The sequence below is a fragment of the Bos indicus x Bos taurus genome, chromosome 5, assembly GCF_003369695.1.
Source record: "Bos indicus x Bos taurus breed Angus x Brahman F1 hybrid chromosome 5, Bos_hybrid_MaternalHap_v2.0, whole genome shotgun sequence".
Taxonomy (NCBI): domain Eukaryota; kingdom Metazoa; phylum Chordata; class Mammalia; order Artiodactyla; family Bovidae; genus Bos; species Bos indicus x Bos taurus.
In genome coordinates this window covers 54,813,131-54,832,969 of record NC_040080.1, presented here as the reverse complement: position 1 = coordinate 54,832,969, position 19,839 = coordinate 54,813,131, and the positions used below count along the sequence as shown (strand labels likewise).

General features: G+C 37.6%; 1 protein-coding gene and 1 long non-coding RNA gene across 22 annotated transcripts in view; both read left to right on the top strand.

Annotated features, from left to right (window-relative positions):
* Positions 1-19,839, top strand: part of MYBPC1 (myosin binding protein C, slow type) — a 101,416-nt gene that overhangs the window by 16,490 nt on the left and 65,087 nt on the right. For 8 of the 21 annotated variants that reach the window (XM_027541991.1, XM_027542004.1, XM_027541999.1 and 5 more), the window contains exons 2-9: positions 3,091-3,132; positions 5,510-5,551; positions 6,347-6,388; positions 7,167-7,208; positions 8,010-8,051; positions 16,274-16,312; positions 16,835-16,870; positions 18,517-18,627. In XM_027541991.1, the coding sequence (XP_027397792.1) occupies positions 3,091-3,132; positions 5,510-5,551; positions 6,347-6,388; positions 7,167-7,208; positions 8,010-8,051; positions 16,274-16,312; positions 16,835-16,870; positions 18,517-18,627 (396 nt within the window). The remainder of the gene's footprint in view (positions 1-3,090; positions 3,133-5,509; positions 5,552-6,346; positions 6,389-7,166; positions 7,209-8,009; positions 8,052-16,273; positions 16,313-16,834; positions 16,871-18,516; positions 18,628-19,839) is intronic. The other 13 variants (XM_027542002.1, XM_027542000.1, XM_027542006.1 and 10 more) reach the window with 5 other exon arrangements.
* On the top strand, positions 8,058-10,812 carry LOC113892744. The gene is made up of 2 exons (XR_003511116.1): positions 8,058-9,707; positions 10,126-10,812. It is a non-coding gene; the product is annotated as an uncharacterized LOC113892744 (long non-coding RNA).

The following is a 19,839-nucleotide window of genomic DNA, read 5'->3' as shown; positions in this document are numbered from 1 at the left end:
AAAACACCCCCCAAAACAAAGAAGAAACACAAATATATGGAGGCAGCTGGAAAATTATTTTTTTCCAGTTCATAAATATTTGTCTAAATTTCCCTTATTTCTCTCAACAGTGTTTTATAAAGTTCTGCATAATAATTTTACACATTTTTAATTAGGTGTATTCCTAGATATTTTACTTTGTGGACTTTATTCTATAGTAAAATAATGGTATTTTTTTTTTTACAACATTATTTTCTAACTACCTCCAACCTAGCAACCTTATTAAGGTAACATTATTTTAAAATATTTGTTTATAGATTCAGTTGAATTTTTGTGTGTGTGTAATAATTCCATCTGAGAAATAATAAAATAATTTTCCTCCATTGTAATCCTTCCACATTTTTTTTCATATCTTACTGCATGATTTAGAAACTGTTAAATAATTAAGGAAAAAAGAGTGTATTATGAAGTGGTCCAGAATGCCTCCAGAATAAAGAAGGGGAACAGAATGGTATAACCAGCTCTGAGAGTCTTTAAGAGAAATGTCAAAAAAACCAGACCAAGATTGCCAAAGAATAATAATGGTAATAGTTACTGCTGCCAACTGTAGGGCTCTCTCTACACGCCAGGAACTGTGCTGTGCATTTTACATAGGATTAGCACCCTAAGAGCTCATTTATCTTATTATCCCTATTTCATAGATGAGCATGCCCAGACTGACAGAGATTAAGGAATTGTCCTTGATTATACAGCTCCTAAGATGTGGAGTCAGGGTTCGAACCTAGGTCTGTCTGACACAGTCACATGTAGAGAAAAAAACAAAAGGTCATTTGGGGAGAAGATCATCACTCTTTTCAGTGGCAGAAAGGTCAGAAGGTGAAAAAAGAAACCACTCTAGAACAGAGGGGCCACCAGTGGTAGGAGGTGCCTGCCAGCCATGGCTTTGACCTTTAACCTGAGGAGTGTAGACCAACCTAGTAGGTAACGGGAGCCTTCAGGAGTAGAGTAACAGGCTGAAAGACAGTGAGAGCATACGAAAACCTGCCGTCGTGGGGAAAAGAGACTAGAAGGCAGGGAAACGTGTTTTTATCTCTTCATGTATTTTTTAATCAGAGTATAATTGCTTTACAATGTTGTGTTAGTTTCTGCCATACAACGTGAATCAGCCATAGGAATACACATATCCCCTCCCTCTCGGAGAAACTTGTCTTAAAGGGAGCCAGGAAGAGGTCCACGGGCATTGGATGACAATGGCCCCGTCCAAAAGATAGAGTGTCAAAGACATTGGCTCCTCACTCTGGGTATTCTGATAGCCATGTGCAGCCTCAGCTCACCCAAAGCTGAGAGGTCAATATTAGATTTCCATTGCCACAGCCAGAGCTCTGAAAATAAAATCCTTTGACGGAGGGTTTCATCTCCGGGTTGACACTGGCAGGAAAGATCCTTTCCATGACGTGGCAAAGAAACGAAAGTGTTTCTGGTGTGCCATCTATGGGACGCTTGTGCTTTCACCATATCGCCAAACCATATCACATCCTGCCTCGTTATCTTCTGCCTGTCTATATGGTGATATGTCTTCTCTCCTTTGGTTATATTTCCCAAGTAGTAAATTGTAATATACTTGTTTATGGTCATTTGGATGAAAATGCAGTAATTCTGGAATTTAATTTAATTTAATGCATTTAATTTAACTTAATTAAAATGCATTTAATTGTGGAATTTATACCTGGCACAAAACATTAGTGATGAAAAAAGACATTGTTGTCTCCTGGCAGCCCTGAATTCCTCCTCTTTTCATTTGCTGCTCTTGCAATGCAGGCTCCTTCTTCTGTCTCCTCCCAGCCTGCCTAGACTAAAATGGGGCACCTGACCTGCATGGTGATGATTCTTAGACCAAACTGCTTGTTGTGAGGTACTGTCCTCTTTGCTTGGCAAGAGCCACTTGTGGGAAAAAAATATGGAAAATCATAGATCTGGACAAAGCTAAAACTCCTGGGATCCCACAATATGCTTCTACTACAAAAAGTTTTCTTTGATGTTTATTTATCAAACAAAAAGGTTTTTTTTTTTTTTAAAAAGATTACGTTCATTAACTCTCTCTTCCTGCCCTAAAGTAGGAGCAGCTGATTCAGATACTCATCACTAATTCCCTGTTCTGGGCATCCATGGGGATTCAGCAGGGGAAATTCTATGCACATTGTTCATAAGATATGCCTTTAGCTACTTGGATATACATTCTTTTATTTTACTGGAATATAATTGCTTTACAATGTTGTTGTGTTAGTTTCTGCTGTACAATGAAGAGAATCAGCTATATGTATGCATATACCCTCTCCCTCTGGATCTCCTTCCCACCACCCTGGACATATATTCTTCAGTATAAGTTTCTTTAACAGACTTTACTGCCAGATTGCTATAATCCTGGGTACCCAAAGCCAAGTATAAAAGCTCAAAACCAGAGCCCTGAGAACTTAGGATAAGTGTAGGCAAAATATCTCCAGGCAAACAAACTTCCAACAATGACTGTGACTATGAGGGGGGCTGGTTCTCTTTCCCAGTGAACAATGGTTTACTTTATGATAAGAGGAAGTGCTGCAAAGCCAGAGGACTTTGTTCTCATCATCATTCAGAAAGAGATGCTGCTGTTGGTGATGCGGTAGTGCTCTTGCTCTCTGAGGAATCTGGGGTCTCATTTTCTGAGCACCTGAGGTTCTAAGGGACATGCTTGGTACTCACTGTGTCTCATTTCAGCCTCACAGCAACCCTAAATGTATGAGACAGGTGTTGTGTCCATTTTTCCAGGGAAGGGAAACAGGCTCAGTGCCTTTAAATGCTCTGCCTGCTGCCCAAGTATATAACTAAGTAGAAGGACTTCTGGATGCCCATTTCACCCAATCTCTGTCCATTACTGCACTCTGCCTCTCCTGGAAGTCTACATATCTTCAAACCACATTTAGATCCTCACCTCATGCCATACACCAAAAGACAGTGTGCCTTGGGCTGATGCATTTCCTCTCTGGAAGATAGAGTTGAGCAGAGCCTGGAGCTGTGCAAAATAGCTTTTCTCAGGATAAGAGAGACTGACACTTCCATTACTCTTTTCATTTCTAGAAAATGAAGTGCTGGCCCCAGCTCCAGCTCCACCCCCAGAAGGTGAGTAAAAAATTACGGTCTTACATGTTTAGTCTGCTAACACAGACCATCCATCCCAGCGTGATTTGTCCTCCATGGAAGCTGTGAGTATTAAGCTAACTCCTGGCTGTCACGGGTTTGTAATCATAACTGTACCTTGTGTTTATATAACTTTCTTATGTTAATCTGCTTTGGATGGCACATCATACACTTATAAAACCTATGAAGTTAGGCCAAAGTTCTTATGCTCATGCTTTCTCCTTGTGGAGGCTGAGTCTCCAAGGGGCTGAAGGATTGACAGTGCTTTTTCACACATAGCTAAAGGTAAACAGAGCTAAAGGTAAACATATATTTCTTCCTTAGTCCTGGAAGATGAGCAGCCATCTCTTTACTTGAATTGTGTCACCATCAAGAACCTCCAGAAACTCCCAGGGGAGTTTCCAGGAAGGTTTGGTGGCCTCAAATGCTCAACAGCAAAAACTGCTCCAGGCCCTAGTACTCTGTTGTCCAGCAGGTGGCAACAGAAAACAAGCAGTAAAGAGTTCCAGTGAATTTGGCAGGTAGAGGGAGTGTCTAGCAACACAAGTGAAGCCTGCTTTTTTTTAATCCAACACGCAAGGAAGAGAACGAGATTGGAAGAATGGCAAGTTCAAAAGGAAACTCCAGAACCATTTGTCTGCCCACTGAAATGGCCCCCACGGTGGAGGCAACCAGAATTACATGCATTTTTCTATGAAGATGGGCCTCCCTGGTGGCTCAGACGGTAAAGAATCTGCCTACAATATGTGAGACCTGGGTTCAGTCCCTGGCTCAGGAAGATCCTCTGGGTCGAGAAGATCCACTGGAGTGGCTACCCACTCCAGTATTCTTGCCTGGGAAGTCCCGTGGACAGAGGAGCCTGGCGGGTTATAGTCCACAGGGTTGCAAAGAGTCGGACATGATTGAGCAACAACACTTTCACTTTTCTTTACCTATCAAGGCACCAACGTGCCCTCTCACACAAGATGAGAAACTGGAATCCAGTAAATAATTATTCACAGGATATTTTCCATGTGCCCTAACCCTTTAGAAGGATACAGAGCTTACTGATAGCTGTGTGCAAATATACTGTATTTAGAGTGGAAGAACCATTAGTAGAAAACATTTCCCTGTATTCAGTTTGCTTACAGTCAATTAGATAATAAAATACGGCTCAGAGAACAATTAAGTAAGATACACTGGTGGCTCAGTGGTAGAGAATTCGCCTGCCAATGCAGGAGATGCAGGTTCAATCCCTGGGTCAGAAAGATACCCTGGAGAAGGAATTGGCAACCTACTCCAGTATTCTTGCCTGGAGAATCCCATGGAAAGAGAAGCCTGGCAGACTACAATCCATGGGGTCATAAACAGCTGGACACGACTGAAGTGTCTTAGCATTCATGACAAATAAATGAAACAGCCTCAGTGCCATTTAGTTCAAACGGGGCCAAGCTCAAGTTTAGTTTTCTTTCAAACCTACGTGTGACAGTTTTCTTAGGAACTTCTTTGGTATGTTTTCTCTTTGCACACACAGATTTATGTTTTATTTATTTTGCCAGCACCGAGGACGCTGAGAACCTGCAGGCCAATACAGATATAACCTTTCCTTTCTCTTCTCCAGATCAGCAGCTGTCACTGGATCACTGCAAAGTTGCCCTTGTTATGCCGTGTTTCATATTTATTATGCAATACTGACCCCCTGTTCCTAAAACAAGTCTTCTCCCAAACTCTGCTAAAATTATTCGTATTAGTTCATTCAGATTCAGATGTCTAGTCATCAATCAAAAAAAAAAAAAAAAAGAGAGAGAATTCAAGGTTGAAACAATTCTTTTCTTGCATAAACCATAAGTCAGACACCATTTGTAGGTATCTAAACTATTGATAATACAATTTTAATTAGAGATGCAAGCCAGAGGGTCTCATCTGATAAAATCTGACATTTTGGCTCCTGTGTTGCTTTTTTTTGCCACACAAATTAACCAAGAAGGTTTGAAGAAGGTTCTTCAAAAAGTCTATCCCTTTTTGGGGTCTAAAATGAAGTGCTCAACATTTTATACTCATTCCATACCAGCATGTTATAACATGGTCTCAGCATAGCTAAGCTATTTTAAAGAAATCGGTATTGCATGTTTCTATGTGTACTTTTTTTTTAACATGATCAGATTTATTAGCTGTTTTTATTAAAAGTTTAATGTGACTACATTATCATTTTTCAATTCATAATAATTCACATATAGTATAATAAAGGAGTATGCAGCATCATTTCTGCTCTGTTCTGTTGTCATTAATTTCTTGATTCCCACTTCACCTCATTGCTCATCACACAATTAAATGCTTTATTTAAGATACTTTATAAAATGTGCTTGTACTTTCCACACAGAACCAAACAAAGAGAAGGAGGCTGGAACTGCACCAGTAAAAGGTGAGTTGAAGAGAGGAAGAGTGAGGATGAATTCAACAAAGTTAGAAGCAGAAAGAGCTTGGTCATGATTGCCAAGGAGGCCCCATAGAATGTGTCCTTATTAGTTAACTATGATTCCAGATGTCCATTCATCAATTTATAAAGACAGAGAATTTATAGTTGAAACAATTCTTTTCTTACATATACCATAAGTCAATCGCTGTCTGCAGAATTCTAAACTCACATGATTCTAAATGGAGAGATACAAACCAGAGGGTCTCAACTGATACAATTTTATTCTTTGCTCTTGTATTTATTGCCACTCAACTCAACCGAAAAGATTAATATGGGCACCCAAATATTTTCTTTGAAACCACTGTACAGTTGCAGATTTTATCCCCAACTTTTTAATATTATCTAGAGGTCTGAACTATTGGACTTCAAACTTTCTTAAAATGTCTGTCTATTGTTGGAGTCTAAAATGAGGTGATCCATACATTATGCTATTTCCACACCAGTATGTTATAATATGGTCTCAGCATAGTTAAGCTATTTTAGCAAAATCTATTTTGCGTGATTTTATGTACACTTTTCCCCCAAGGTGATCAGATTTATTAGCTGCTCTAATTATGTTTAATGTGACTCTCTATTATAATTTACCAATTTGTAATTCATGTATAGAATAATAAAGGAGTATATAGCATCATTTATGCTCCATTCTATTATCATTAATTCTTCTCTCCCCACCTCCACTTCGTTGAAATGAAATGTTTTCTTTAAGATACTTTATAAAATGTGCTTGTGCTTTCCATACAGAACCAAACAAAGAGAAGGAGGCTGGAACTGCACCAGCAAAAGGTGAGTTGGGGGAGGAGAGTGAGACTGAATTCAACAAAGTTAGAAGCAGAAAGAGTTTGGTCATGATTACCAGGGGGCCCCATAGAATGTGTCCTTATTAGTTAGCTATGATTCAGATGTCTATTCATCAGTTTTTAAAGAGAGAGAGAGAGAGAATTCATGGTTGAAACAATTCTTTTCTTACATATGCCACAAGTCAGACACTGCAGGATTCTAGACTCATATAATTCTAAATGGAGAGATACAAACCAGAGGTTCTCAACTGATACAAACTGATGTTCTTGCTCTTGCATTGTTTTTATTGCCACTCAGCTCAACCGAGAAGATTAATACGGGCACCCAAATATTCTCTTTGAAACCACTGTACAATTGCAGATTTTATTCCTGACTTTTTAATATTATCTGGAAATCCAAACTATTGGACTTCAAGCTTTATTTAAAAGTCTAAAATGAAGTGATCAAGCTTTATACTACTTTCAAGGCAGTATGTTATAATATGATCCCAGCATAGTTAAGCTATTTTAGCAAAATCTGTTTTGCATGATTCTATGTATACTTTTTCCCCAAAATGATCAGATTTATTAGCTGCTTTAATTAAGTTTATATATGGTTCTATAATTTCCCAATTTGCAATTCATGTATAGCATATTAAAGGAGTGCATAGCATCATTCATGCTCCATTCTGTTATCATTAATTCTTCTCTCCCCACCTCCACCTCATGAAATGAAATGCTTTCTTTAAGATACTTTTAAAAATGTGCTTGTACTTTCCACACAGAACCAAATAAACAGAAAGAGGCTGGAACTGCACCAGCAAAAGGTGAGTTGGAGGAGGGAGAGTGAGGCTGAATTCAACAAAGTTAGAAGCAGAAAGAGTTTGGTCATGATTACCAGGGGGCCCCATAGAATGTGTCCTTATTAGTTAGCTATGATTCAGATGTCTATTCATCAGTTTTTAAAGAGAGAGAGAGAGAATTCATGTTTGAAATAATTCTTTTCTTACATACACCACAAGTCAGACACTGCAGGATTCTAGACTCATATCATTCTAAATGGAGAGATACAAACCAGAGGGTCTCAACTGATACAATCTGATGTTCTTGCTCTTGCATTGTATTTATTGCCACTCAACTCAACCAGGAAGATTAATACAGGCACCCAAATATTTTCTTTGAAACCACTGTACAATTGCAGATTTTATCCCTGACTTTTTAATAGTATCTGGGGTCCAAACTATTGGACTTCAAACTTTCTTAAAAGTCTGTCTCTTGTTGAAGTCAAAATGAAGTCATCAAACTTTATACTATTATCAAACCAGTACGTTATAATATGGCCCCAGCATAGCTAAGCTATTTTAGCAAAATCTGTTTTGCATGATTTTGTGAACACTTTTTCCCCAAGATGATCAGGTTTATTAGCTGCTTTAATTAAGTTGATATGTGATTCTATAATTCCCCAATTTTCAATTCATGTATAGCATATTAAAGGATTACATAGCATCATTTATGCTCTATTCTGTTGTCCTTAATTCTTCTCTCCCCACCTCTACCCTGTTGCTTATCACACAATAAAATACTCTCTTTAACGTATTTTTTAAAGTGTGCTTGTACTTTCCACACAGAACCAAATAAAGAAAAGGAGGCCGGAACTTCACCAGGAAAAGGTGAGTCAGAGGGAGGGAGAGTGATGCTGAATTCAACAAAGCTAGAAGCAGAAAGAGCTCAGCAATGATTACCATGGAGGCCCCCAAAATTTCTCTGCAGTATGTTTCATCAGTGTGGTTTAGAGTTCTTCCTTGGCATTTTACCTGCACAACCTAATCAACATTAACAACAAATGGTGCTTTGATCAGTTTTCATCACATTTTCAAAAGAAAAGCAGCAATGATACTATCACAAGAACTTGCTGGGATGCCAGCAAATTTATTAGTAGTTTCCAAGTTCCCATGTGCATGTGAAGGAAAAGAGATGTCTGGTCTTCTTGGGATTACACCTATTTGGAAAGCTTTCTTGATTACCCAGATTTTTTTTAATTGAATGTTTTCATGTTAGTGTGTAAACTGTTCCAGGTTTCACTAGTAATTTTGAAAACTAGAATCCCACAGATATCCCATAGAGGGATAATACAAGTTTAAGTGAACATCATGTTACTCCTTTTTGAATTGGAAGCATTCATTTCTGTACTATTATTCTAGTCTCACTTTATATGGGGATAGTCTAGTTTTAGAAAATGAATAATCTTTATCATATACTTTTTCATGGATCCATGAAATACTAATTCCTTTGTTTCCCCATGGAGGAAGTCGTTGTCATTCCTGACCATTTGTCTCAAGTCAAGGGGCATTAGTCTCCTATAGAAGAAAGTTTCCACTGAGGTAGATGACAATTTTGCTTTGTATATCCGTATCATCATTTAAAATTTTTATTTGATATTTGTGCAATGAAAAACATATTTTAAATTCTGGAATAATCCATTATTTCTCTTTTTTTCTGGAAACCCCTTCTGTTTGTTCTTATTATCTTAAATTTTATTAACGATTTCCTATGATATTTTTATCTTCTATACATTAGTAAAATACTTTTTTTTTCTTTCTTTCAGTAACTTGGACCACTTTTTTTCAGCTAACTTGAATTTACAGCTTTCATAAATGAATACCTAATGTTAGTACACTCACTTTGTCCTTGACCTTCAGTGGCTTCCATGGATAGAAACATGAATGCTAATCCCGGCCACATGGACCAGTCTGAAGGTTATTTGCTTATGGAATGCAGAGAGTGCAAACTCCTAGAACACCTTCCATGAGATGGGTTCAAGGAGGTTTGGACATCCTGGCTGAAGTTATTATAACATTATTCTTTACAAGGCTGATGGTGTACACCTCTGTTTCCAGATTTGGAAAGGTGCTTGGACCAGGCTATAAGGCTTAACCAACAGAGCAGATGATGTAATCCCAGAAGGCAAACTGTCAAAGTTTTAACAAAGCCTGTGCCTGACCCTTAATCTGAAAAGCCATATTATATTTGTATGTTTAAATGAGAAAATGCCTACCTTTAAGTTAAAATCAACCAACCAACCAGTCTACCAATCCAAAAAGCTCTTTATGCAGAACATAATATGATGAAAGAGCAAGGTCATTATGACCAAGAAGGGCATTTTGAAATTAGTAACATTTTTTTTCTGACATTTGCAGAAGTTAAACAAGGTCATGGCCACATGCAGTCACATGCTCAGGAACATAAACTGCCATGTATGTGTTTGCTCTCCATGCCTAGAAAGCAAATCGATTTAGGATAGAAAGTGACATCCCTAAATAAAGAAGGTAGGTGGTGGAAGTTATTTCTAAATATCCAATCCCCTTCAACTATTCCTTACTTTCATCAAGGACAGGGAAATTTCAAAGAAAATACTCAAGTGAAAAGTAGACACAATAATCATTGCTACATATATAGCCCTGGCTGAGAAAGAATTCTTGCATGAACATGAGCAAGACTGACAAGTGCAACAGACCTGCCTTCCAGTTTACACTAGAATCCCTGTCCTTCACCCTCCCCCAACCCTCAGTCCATCTAATTGTTTCTAACCATTCAAGGCAGGTGCTACTTTTTCCCATGACCATCCTAACTTACTTTCACTTCCTCTCCTTTCTCCTGATTTTTCCTGGACTGATTGTGTGTGTCATTAAATCACCCTTTTCTCCACTTAATCTTGCATTAATTGTTCACTCCTTTTCCTAACAGGCTGTAAGCTTTGTGATGGTCAGGCACCAAGTCTTAACACCTCTTTGGACCTCTCATCTCATTTCTTCCAGCATCTGGCAGAGAGCTGCATATGGCGATCTCCTAATAAATACCTGTAGAATGAATGATCAATTGAATTTCCGTGCTGACTTAGCTGCTGAGCATACAGACAATGGTAATCTAGATAGATTTTAATTTCCATTTGCTGGGCAGGAGGATGAACATCCATCCCATGCATGCTCTTAGTAAGGTTTGGAATGGGATGCCAGTGCTTGTATTATGTATGCTCATCCTAAGACCACATGGATGATATAAGATCAGCCCATTTAACATTACTGGAAATGGTCACATCTGGATTAGAACATTTCTTGCACTTTAGTGTACTATCTAATTAGTTGAAGTATATTCAGTTAATAGCTCTAAGATGCTCGCTATTAAGAACATTCATTAGATTGATTGTAGTTCCATCAGGACAAAGAGAGAACAAATAGCCATCAATCTCCCTTTATACCACATACATAACATACATTCTGGGCTTAACTTGACCTTCATTTATAGAAACAGAGTCATAGAGGGCATGTCATTAATCATGGCTCTCTCTGATGATGTTAATCTAATTTTTAAAAAGAGAACAACATCCATAGCAACGCCATCTTAATATCTTTTCCAGATTGACTGCATCATTCTGAGACAACCTGGCGATGTTCTGAATTTTTCTTTTTTTGTAGTTGCAGAATGTTGTTTGATTCTGATATCAATCTTACCGGTAGTGTTTGTGACTAGATGTGCCAACTTTTCACATCTACGGAGTCTCTGGTAAACAGCTGATTTCTCAGGAAGTGGTTTATTATTTGTTTATATTTGCTTGTTTGCCCCTGGACTTGCCTATCTAGGTATCCTGTTCCCTAATAGTGCCCACTGTCTTGGAATTGAAACGATCAAGATGACAATAAAGAAATGGGTTTAACCAAACAGCAACATTGGAATTTAGATATCCCTTTCAGAGTGATCGTACTGGAAGATAATGTCTTTGAAAGAATAATGCTGCTGTGGCTTAGAATTCTTCCGAAATAATCACAGGTAGCAAATCAGTGGAAAGCTAAGTATAGTATCTATATCCTCAGTGGGGCCAGAGATCTGTCTTCTATTCCAATATTCATTTATTCATCTCAAATATCCACTGAGTATTGGCTATGTGCCAGGGGCAGGTCTAGGAACTGGGTCTTGCTCTCTTAGAGCCAATTTTAGGGGCTTTAGAAGGAAAAGTGGGCTTCCTTGGTGGCTCAGATGGTAAAGAATCTGCCCTGCAATGTGGGAGACCCGGGTTTGATCTCTGGGCAGAGAAGATCCCTTGGAGAAGGGAATTGCTACCCACTCCAGTATTCTTGCCTGGAGAATTCAATGGACAGAGGAGCTTGGTGGGCTACATGGGATTGCATGGGGTCCATGCAACCTGGGGTCGCAGAGTCAGATACAACCAAGCAACTCACACTTTCACTTGAGAGGAGAATACCATTAGTAGAGGACAGTAGATTTCAACTTTGGAAGCAGACAACTGTGATGGAGAGCCATGGGTGGAGGATAATGTGGGTGTGCAAGTGCGGTCATACTTTTTTTTTTTTTTTCTTTTGATCAATCAACATCATATGTGTGAACTTAGTCTAATGAGACTGAGTCTCTTCTGTGCCGAAACGATTAGCCCTGTGGGGCATTTCAAGTCCGGTTCTATGAGTGGTTCCGCATCTATCAGTAGCGTTAGCATCAGAGATCAGCTTGCAGATCAGTACTCATCCTAATGCCTAAGTTCTGATATATACTTTTTAATTTTGAGACTTACCATTTTACAGCCAGTATATTTTTTGGTAAGCCCAGCTGGGGTCGTTAATGCCACTCTTTATTTTTCTTCCAGAGAAAAAACTGCCCTTGGTTATTGCTGCAACAGAAATGAAAACTTTTTTTTTCCCCAGGCATTTTCATTAACATTACCACAAACCATCACAAATGAACCCTGTGTGTGTTTACTGTCTCATAACTTGAGATGAAGAGTCTTTCTTTTAGCGTGAATGTGGTTGTAAGATGAGGAAGTGAATCAGTAGAAGTTCCAGAAAATTTCTCCTAAATGCTATGATTTCTTAAATGAAATGATTTTTTTCTCCATTTAGGTCCATTTACATCTGCAATAACATTGTCTTGGTCTGTATATTCTAACTACATGATTTATTTATAATGAATTTTGTTAAAAGTTAATGACTATACTTCAACATTTTAAAACACAGCCATTATAAAATGAAACATTGATTTAATAGATTTGGGGGGAAACTCATTAAATAAATGCATTTATAGTACAGTGAATCCTGATTTCAGAAACACCAAAGTGTGAAGACATGTGTCTCTTTCAGAAAATACCATAAATTAATCAAATGTCTCAAAACATGATGAATTAATGTTAGCTGTTTTTGTTATTGCCTTCCATATTGATTGTTGTTGCTGCTGTTGTTATTTTGGTGACATATGCCAATATTTACTACAACTGACTATCCTGCTTGAGGAATTCATAAATTCATCTGTATGAAACAAAGTATTATACCTGTATTTAATTGAGGTTTGTTTACAGTACATTTTAACTGTATATATTCTAAAATATCAACAATTGTCCTAAGTATGTATACTTTAAAAATTAATTTTAAAAAGGCAATTTAAGTTAAACATAGGTAGGAGTTATTTTATGCCCAAGAGAGCTTGAAGAATTATAGGAATGGACACCTTCTACATCTCTGGGGTTCTCTCTCTCCCTTTCCAGATTTTTCATATGGACCCCCTGAAAATTCCAGGCTTGTAATATGGTTTCTTTCTCCATTTTCTAGGTGTTCTTCATCAGGAACTTCAATGTTGAAAGAATTATTTTTATGATTTTACAAATGCTGTTTTCCCATAACTTAAAGACACATAAAATTCAATTTTGGTAAATTTCTCTTCTATGTAGCTCAGGAAGATAGTTCTGTTGCTTTCAGTTTGTGATGTCACATAGGCCATATCTTTAGCCAAAAACAGATGTTTAATTTTCATCACCATTGTAGTTGCTTTTAAATAGAAATAAGAAAATATGACATGTTTTGCATTTTTTGTTTGCAAATGATCTTTGTATAATGCCACACCTTTCATATGTGTGATGTTGGATTAGGCAGAGCCCCAAAGAGTTGGATGTTCAATTTTCCTCCAAGCAGTAGAACCTGTTTTTCTATGGTACATAAGGAAAAATTCAACCAGGCAATTTTTTTTAAGGAGTTCAGGTCAGAATCCCAACATCTTAATTTTATTTCCCAATCTAAAAGATGACAGGAACAAAACTACTTTATTTTTTTTTTAATGTCAACATTTTAGTTTTATTTATTTATTTTAAAATTCCATCTCATTTTTAATCGGAGGATAATTACTTTACAATGCTGTGATGGTTTCTGCCATACTTCGACATGAATCAGCCAAAGGCATACCCATATGCCCTCCCTCTCACCACCTTCCCCAACCTCCGTCTCTAGGTTGTCACAGAACAGCAGCTTTGGGTTCTGCTTTATTTATTTTGACCATGCCACATGGCTTGCAGGATCTCAGTTTCCTGACCACAGGTTAAATCCAGGCCGCAGCAGTGAAAGGCTGTGATGCTTTCTGTGTGGTCCCTTAATAGTCTAAAATAATTGTACATGTTCCTCAAATGGAGAAGGTAATGGCACCCCACTCCAGCACTCTTGCCTGGAAAATCCCATGGATGGAGGAGCCTGGTGGGCTGCAGTCCATGGGGTCGCAAAGAGTTGGACATGACTGAGCGACTTCCCTTTCACTTTTCACTTTCCTGCATTGGAGAAGGAAATGGCAACCCACTCCAGTGTTCTTGCCTGGAGAATCCCAGGGACGGGGGAGCCTGGTGGGCTGCCATCTATGGGGTCGCACAGAGTCAGACACGACTGAAGCGACTTAGCAGCAGTAGCAGCAGCAGTTCCTCAAATAGTCTTATAATTTAGTGGACTTTGAAACTACTCACCCATCAAATTTTTGCTTCAAATGTGGCTTCTCTTTTCATTTTAGTTTTATGAAAGTGTGACCTCTTTTCCCAATCACTTGCATTCTAAACAATTAACTCCAGGGTTCATTAGGGTTCAACAGGCACTGTGTACAAAGTAAACAAACAGCAACCACACCTGTATAAAATGCGGTGTTCATTTCACTCAAAATAGTTCTATTTCCTAGTTAGTATATAATAAAGGAAGCTGCTTTCTAGGATTTGGTTGCGCTTTAAAACTTCATTTTTAAGATTTTTTACAGGACTTTAAATCAAGATTCTTTATGTATTTTAGTAAATAAAGGCCTTCAAATAGGTTACACGAATAAAATACTACATACTGAGTTAAATGTATGGCAAATGATATAGAGACATTGCAAGGCGTTTTATTTTTGGTTATGTAAAATTTTAATTATATAAGTTTTCTAAAATGCAGAATTACCCTAAGAGCTCAGAAATACCTCAGTTCAGTTCAGTTGCTCAGTCATGTCTGACTCTTTGTGACCCTATGGACTGTAGCACGCCAGGCTTCCCAGTCCATCACCAACTCCTGGAGCTTGCTCAAACTTGCAGAAATACCTAGACTTCCCCAAATGCAAAGAGTTTGTGGAAAGTAAATGGATATTCCAGGAGAAAAGGATTCAAGCATGAACTAAGTTTGGGAAATGCTAATACTGTATCATTTCTGATCTCCATCCTCATGAGCACCGAAAACTGAGATACCTTTCAGTAACTGCATACAAACAACACTATAAAACACAAACATGAAACTTTATTTATCCTAGTGTTTCCCAAGCTTCTTTGACCAAAGAGATCTTCCTCTGAAGAATCTTCAATCCCACAATACCCAGTGAATCACCTTTTGGGTTCTGAAGATATGACATTAAGGTTTTCTATACATTGCATTAGTTATTTTGTTAAAAAAAAAAGTAATAAAATACATCTTTGGTTGACAGTTTAAGAAATTTCAGACTAGTAAATAATATATGTTGTAAATATACTAATATGTTGTACCTGTGCTATTTTACTTCTTGTCAGGACTTTTTAAAGCACTTTTTAAATCAACAGTCTCATGTGTTTGTTTTCTGTACCCTATTTTATATAGTCATTTAAGTTCGTATTTTGAAGCCCACAATTATTCTAGTATTTTAAGTACGAAGATTATTAATATTTACACTAACACTAGTCTTAATGCTTTGGGAGGAAAGGAGCAGAAGTTTAGATAAACACCAAATACCTATTTAACCATCTAAAATGTAAGACACTTTGAAATTCAGACATTTTAGAAAAGGGAATATTCAGTGTCTTTGTACAAATACTACAAGGGATATTTTGAATTTTTTAAATGGGTAAATATTGGATTGGCAAAAAAAATGAATCGTGTTTTTCTGTAAGATGTTACAGAAAAAAAACAAAGAAATTTTTTGCCCAATCCAATATCTTATAAATATATATAAAGAATTCATAAATAGTTTACAAATTGGTAAATATTTTTCAGATTATATTGTCCAACACCAATATAATCTTGGGAAAAGATAGATAAAATTCCTAAAATAACTACTGGTGAACTTAGTATAACAAACTGATACATACTAGTTATTGTTGACTTTTGTTTCCTAAATATAGAAGGAGAATTAATTATAAGGCTTTCTGAGGGCATTGAGTTATCAAACTATATAAAAACATATATGATTTTACGTCTGTGTTCAAATGAATGTGGTATATGAGTGATGCTGTCACTGACTTTCGCTACGAAATAAGAACTCAAAATGCACCTCCATTGTTGATTTCATCGAAGTTAGATTATTTGCATTAATTTTGTTTCTAATTTACAAGTACACAAAAAGTTTGCATAGAATACCAATTTTAAAGCTACTTTCATTGAGATTATCCAAATCTCTCACTCTTTTACATTTGTTTATTTTTCTCTTTTGCCTACAGTTTAATCTTTCAGGTGCCAAGTCCTCTAAGGCTTACTCATCAGTTGAGTGTTTTGTGTAGTTTCTCTGCTTCTTTTGCAGATTCCTCTTTTCTCAGGATACTCAGGATGAAGTTCTTTTCTCCTTGACTTTTGACTCCTCTTTCTTATTTCAGATGAAGAGGACGCCTCCCCTCCTGGTGGCCTGCCTCCAGGTTAGGATGATTCCAACTCCCTTCCCCACTTTGCAATGCATTATTGATCGACAGTAAAGGTGATGGGTTGACAGAGTTGCTCGCTGAGACCAAACCCAGAACAGGGTACCCCTTCTTGCCAGCACCAAAGAGGGAAAATGTTGGCTTTAATGGCAATTTTTTTTTTAACATCAGAAACTTTTTAAAAACAGGCTTTCTTTGTGAAATAAATAAAAATAGTAACTCTTGGATATAAATTTTAGGGGCAAAAAATGTGTTTCATCTCCAGCTGTATACTCTTTTCCCTTGTTCTTTAGATATGTGGATGTGTAAAACTTTATTCTTATTTTTTAAATAGGACACATACCTTTTATAGATGTTTTCAAAGTTGAAGCTCTACTGGTTTTCCATCCAGACCAACTTGTAGTGTCTTTTCTCCCCATCATTGAAAGAGACAGGATTTGGGGGATCTGAGAAGGTTAAAGCCAGCATTCCGTTTTCTCCCCTCCCCCTTGTGTCATCCAAATCACACTTTCCTTTCAGGTTTGGGTAGTCGGGCTCTGGAAAGAAAAGATTCAGGTGAGCACACACCGGAAGCAAGGTGTCTCGACCTCATCCTAATATAGTAATCACTAATGGCCTCACTTCCTGAAGCGGTATTTGATTCTAATCTTGGTTTTATTCACTTTGTAGCTTTTATAGCAATCTTTTATTACATTCCTCCGACTAGAAAACTAATGCATTAAGAAACAATTAATTTTGCATGATACACACACACGCACACATGAATTCAGAAATCTGGCCACATACACCACAGGTTCCTTTGTTTCATTATCACTATCATTTTAACATTTGGCAAAGACATAGAGACGAAGAGACTTTTAAAATCACCATTCCTGGGATGTATTGACATTAAATAATAATTCCTATTTTTATAGAAATTTGCATACACTTAAAAAGAATACTGCCAAATGTAACCTGCTGTAGCCACAATTCTGGATGGTTATTTATTCTTTCATTTATCCAACAAATGTGTTTGAGTGTGGACTGATTCTGCTATGGACCTCTTTGTGGGTGGGGCATTTTTGCAGACCCTTTCTGAGATAGAAATGAGTAAAACAGAAAATCCAAGTCCTCACATTTCAAATATTAATGGCCACACTGCACTATTACAAATATACACAACATAAAATTTTAACATCAACTTGGGTATTTTTAAAAATTGTACAATCGCGTGACATCGCTTAACTTCACTGTGAGAATGATGGTCTCTGGATAGGAATACTAAGCATGATTGACACATGGGAACTAAAATAACTAAATCTACATTTCCTCCTTTTCAAGATACATTAACAGGTTGAGTGTTGGCAACCCATGCACTTTTTTTTCCAGTTATTAGTGGCTGAAACTGAATTTCCTTTCATTCAGCTCTCAGAGACAGAAGAACTTTCTACAGTTCTCTCTCCTGCTCTCCTCATTGGACAGCTGATTGATACCTCCTAAGCACCTGGAGTGCAAACTAGAAAATGCAAAATAAGCTTCATTTCCAGATTGTCTGTCTTCATGGGAAAGCCTCAAAGAGATTATTTCTCTTTCTGTTTTTCTAGTTTTTCCCTCTCTCTTTCAGGATGATCCTAGAGTTCTTGAAACCTGTGCCTGCAGGTCACGATCTGTTACTTAATTGTCAAACTAAGGCCACATCATACAACCATCATGGAATTATCTAATCACACAGCAGTGAAGAGTCTAGACATATGAGGCCAGGCTTGGCAGTCTGACCTTTCCCACTTGACCTGTAAACTGATCCATCCCGTTAGTCTTTTCCAACTCAGCTGTTGTTTAGACAAGGCTTTATAGCCTGTCACCTAGAAAAACACTAAGGCTCTGCTTTCATAGCCTTCCCACGGGTATTTATCAGTTCGGGGATAGGCAGAATTGGGAAACAAAGGAAACTTGGCTGCCAGGAAAGAGTAACAACCTTTCTGAGAAGTTTTGCTATTCCTAGAAATTAGATTCCACCTGGAAAAAATAGCCCTTTAAGAATGGGAATAGCTCAGTCTCTACTGATGGCTGTGGGGAGGTGGATGGAAAGAATGATGTTATATTTATCCAGGCTAATTAGACAAAGAGAAGCTTCTGTGCTGACAAGAAAACCAAACCCAGGTAAGTCTGCCTAAAAAGAACCTGGCCCTGAAATGATCCTTTTCCTCCTTTCTGCTCATTAGAATGGTCTATTGGTGAATCACCAGTTGGGGAGGAACAGGACAAGCAGAATGCCAACAGTCAGCTGTCCATCCTGTTCGTGGAAAAGCCTCAAGGTGGAACTGTGAAAGTTGGTGAGTTCCAAGCATTAAATCCTGGTCTTTTTTTTTTTTAGATAAAGATGAAATTCAAAAAACATAAAATTAAGCATTTTAAAGTGAGTGATCAGTAGCTATTAGTACACTCAACTGTATAACCAAGCACCAAAATATATTCATCACCCCAAAATTCCATGGACAGAGGAAGCTGGTGGGCTTACAGTCCTTAGGGTCACAAAGAGTTGGACACAACTGAGTACACACACTCCCCAAAAAGAAACCTTGTATCCTGTCCAGCTTTATCCCTCTTTCTCCCTCCCCTAACCCTGGCAACCAATAATCTCTTTGTCTCTATGAATGTCCCTATTCTGGATATTTAATATAAGTGGAATCACACAATAAGATGGGACCTTTTGTGTCTGGTTTCTTTCACTTAGCATAATGTTTTCAAGGTCTATCCAAGTTATGGCATGAATCAGTGTTTTATTCCTTTTTATGGTTGAAAAATATTCTACTGAGTGACAGCTATCATTTCAATAATCTGTAGCACAGAGTGTTGAGTGCCTGGACCCTTGCCAGGGTAGGTTCAAATCAGTTTCCTCATCTGTAAAATGGAGATAATACTACCCATGAAGTACTCTGAATAGTCCCTGGCATATCTTCAAGTGGAAGCCTCAAGGTGAAACCATCAAAGTTGGTGAGCTGATGTTTGCTGTCATTACAACACAGCTCATTCCATAAAATGATTATAAATCTGCACACATGCTGGATCAAGAGTCAATGTCTCAGAGGAAGCTGATCAGACAGATGGTTTAATTCTGGAGATATTCATTAAAAAATATTGACTATATACCTCCTGTTTTAGACATTGTGCTAAACACTGAGTAAAATATGTGAGCATTCAGAATTTACAGACTTAATGGGATGAGCAAACAAGAAGAAATTAAACAAACAAATCATCACAAAAGCCATCACAAATGCCATGAAGGAAACAAACAAAGTGGTAAGCCAGAGAGTGACCAGGGGGTCCAGGAATTTTAACTAAATGAATTTTCATAAGGAATATATTATGATCAAAACTAGTCTTTGACACCAAATGTTTTGCAAATGAACACACAGCTGACTACAGTCTAAAATTACTTCTTTTAAGTCTGGAATATAGAAGCACACTGTATATGAATAGAAATGCTTGTTCTCCTTGTGTTTCTGGAAGACACGAAAATGCTGGACTGGCCACTGGGCTAGAAT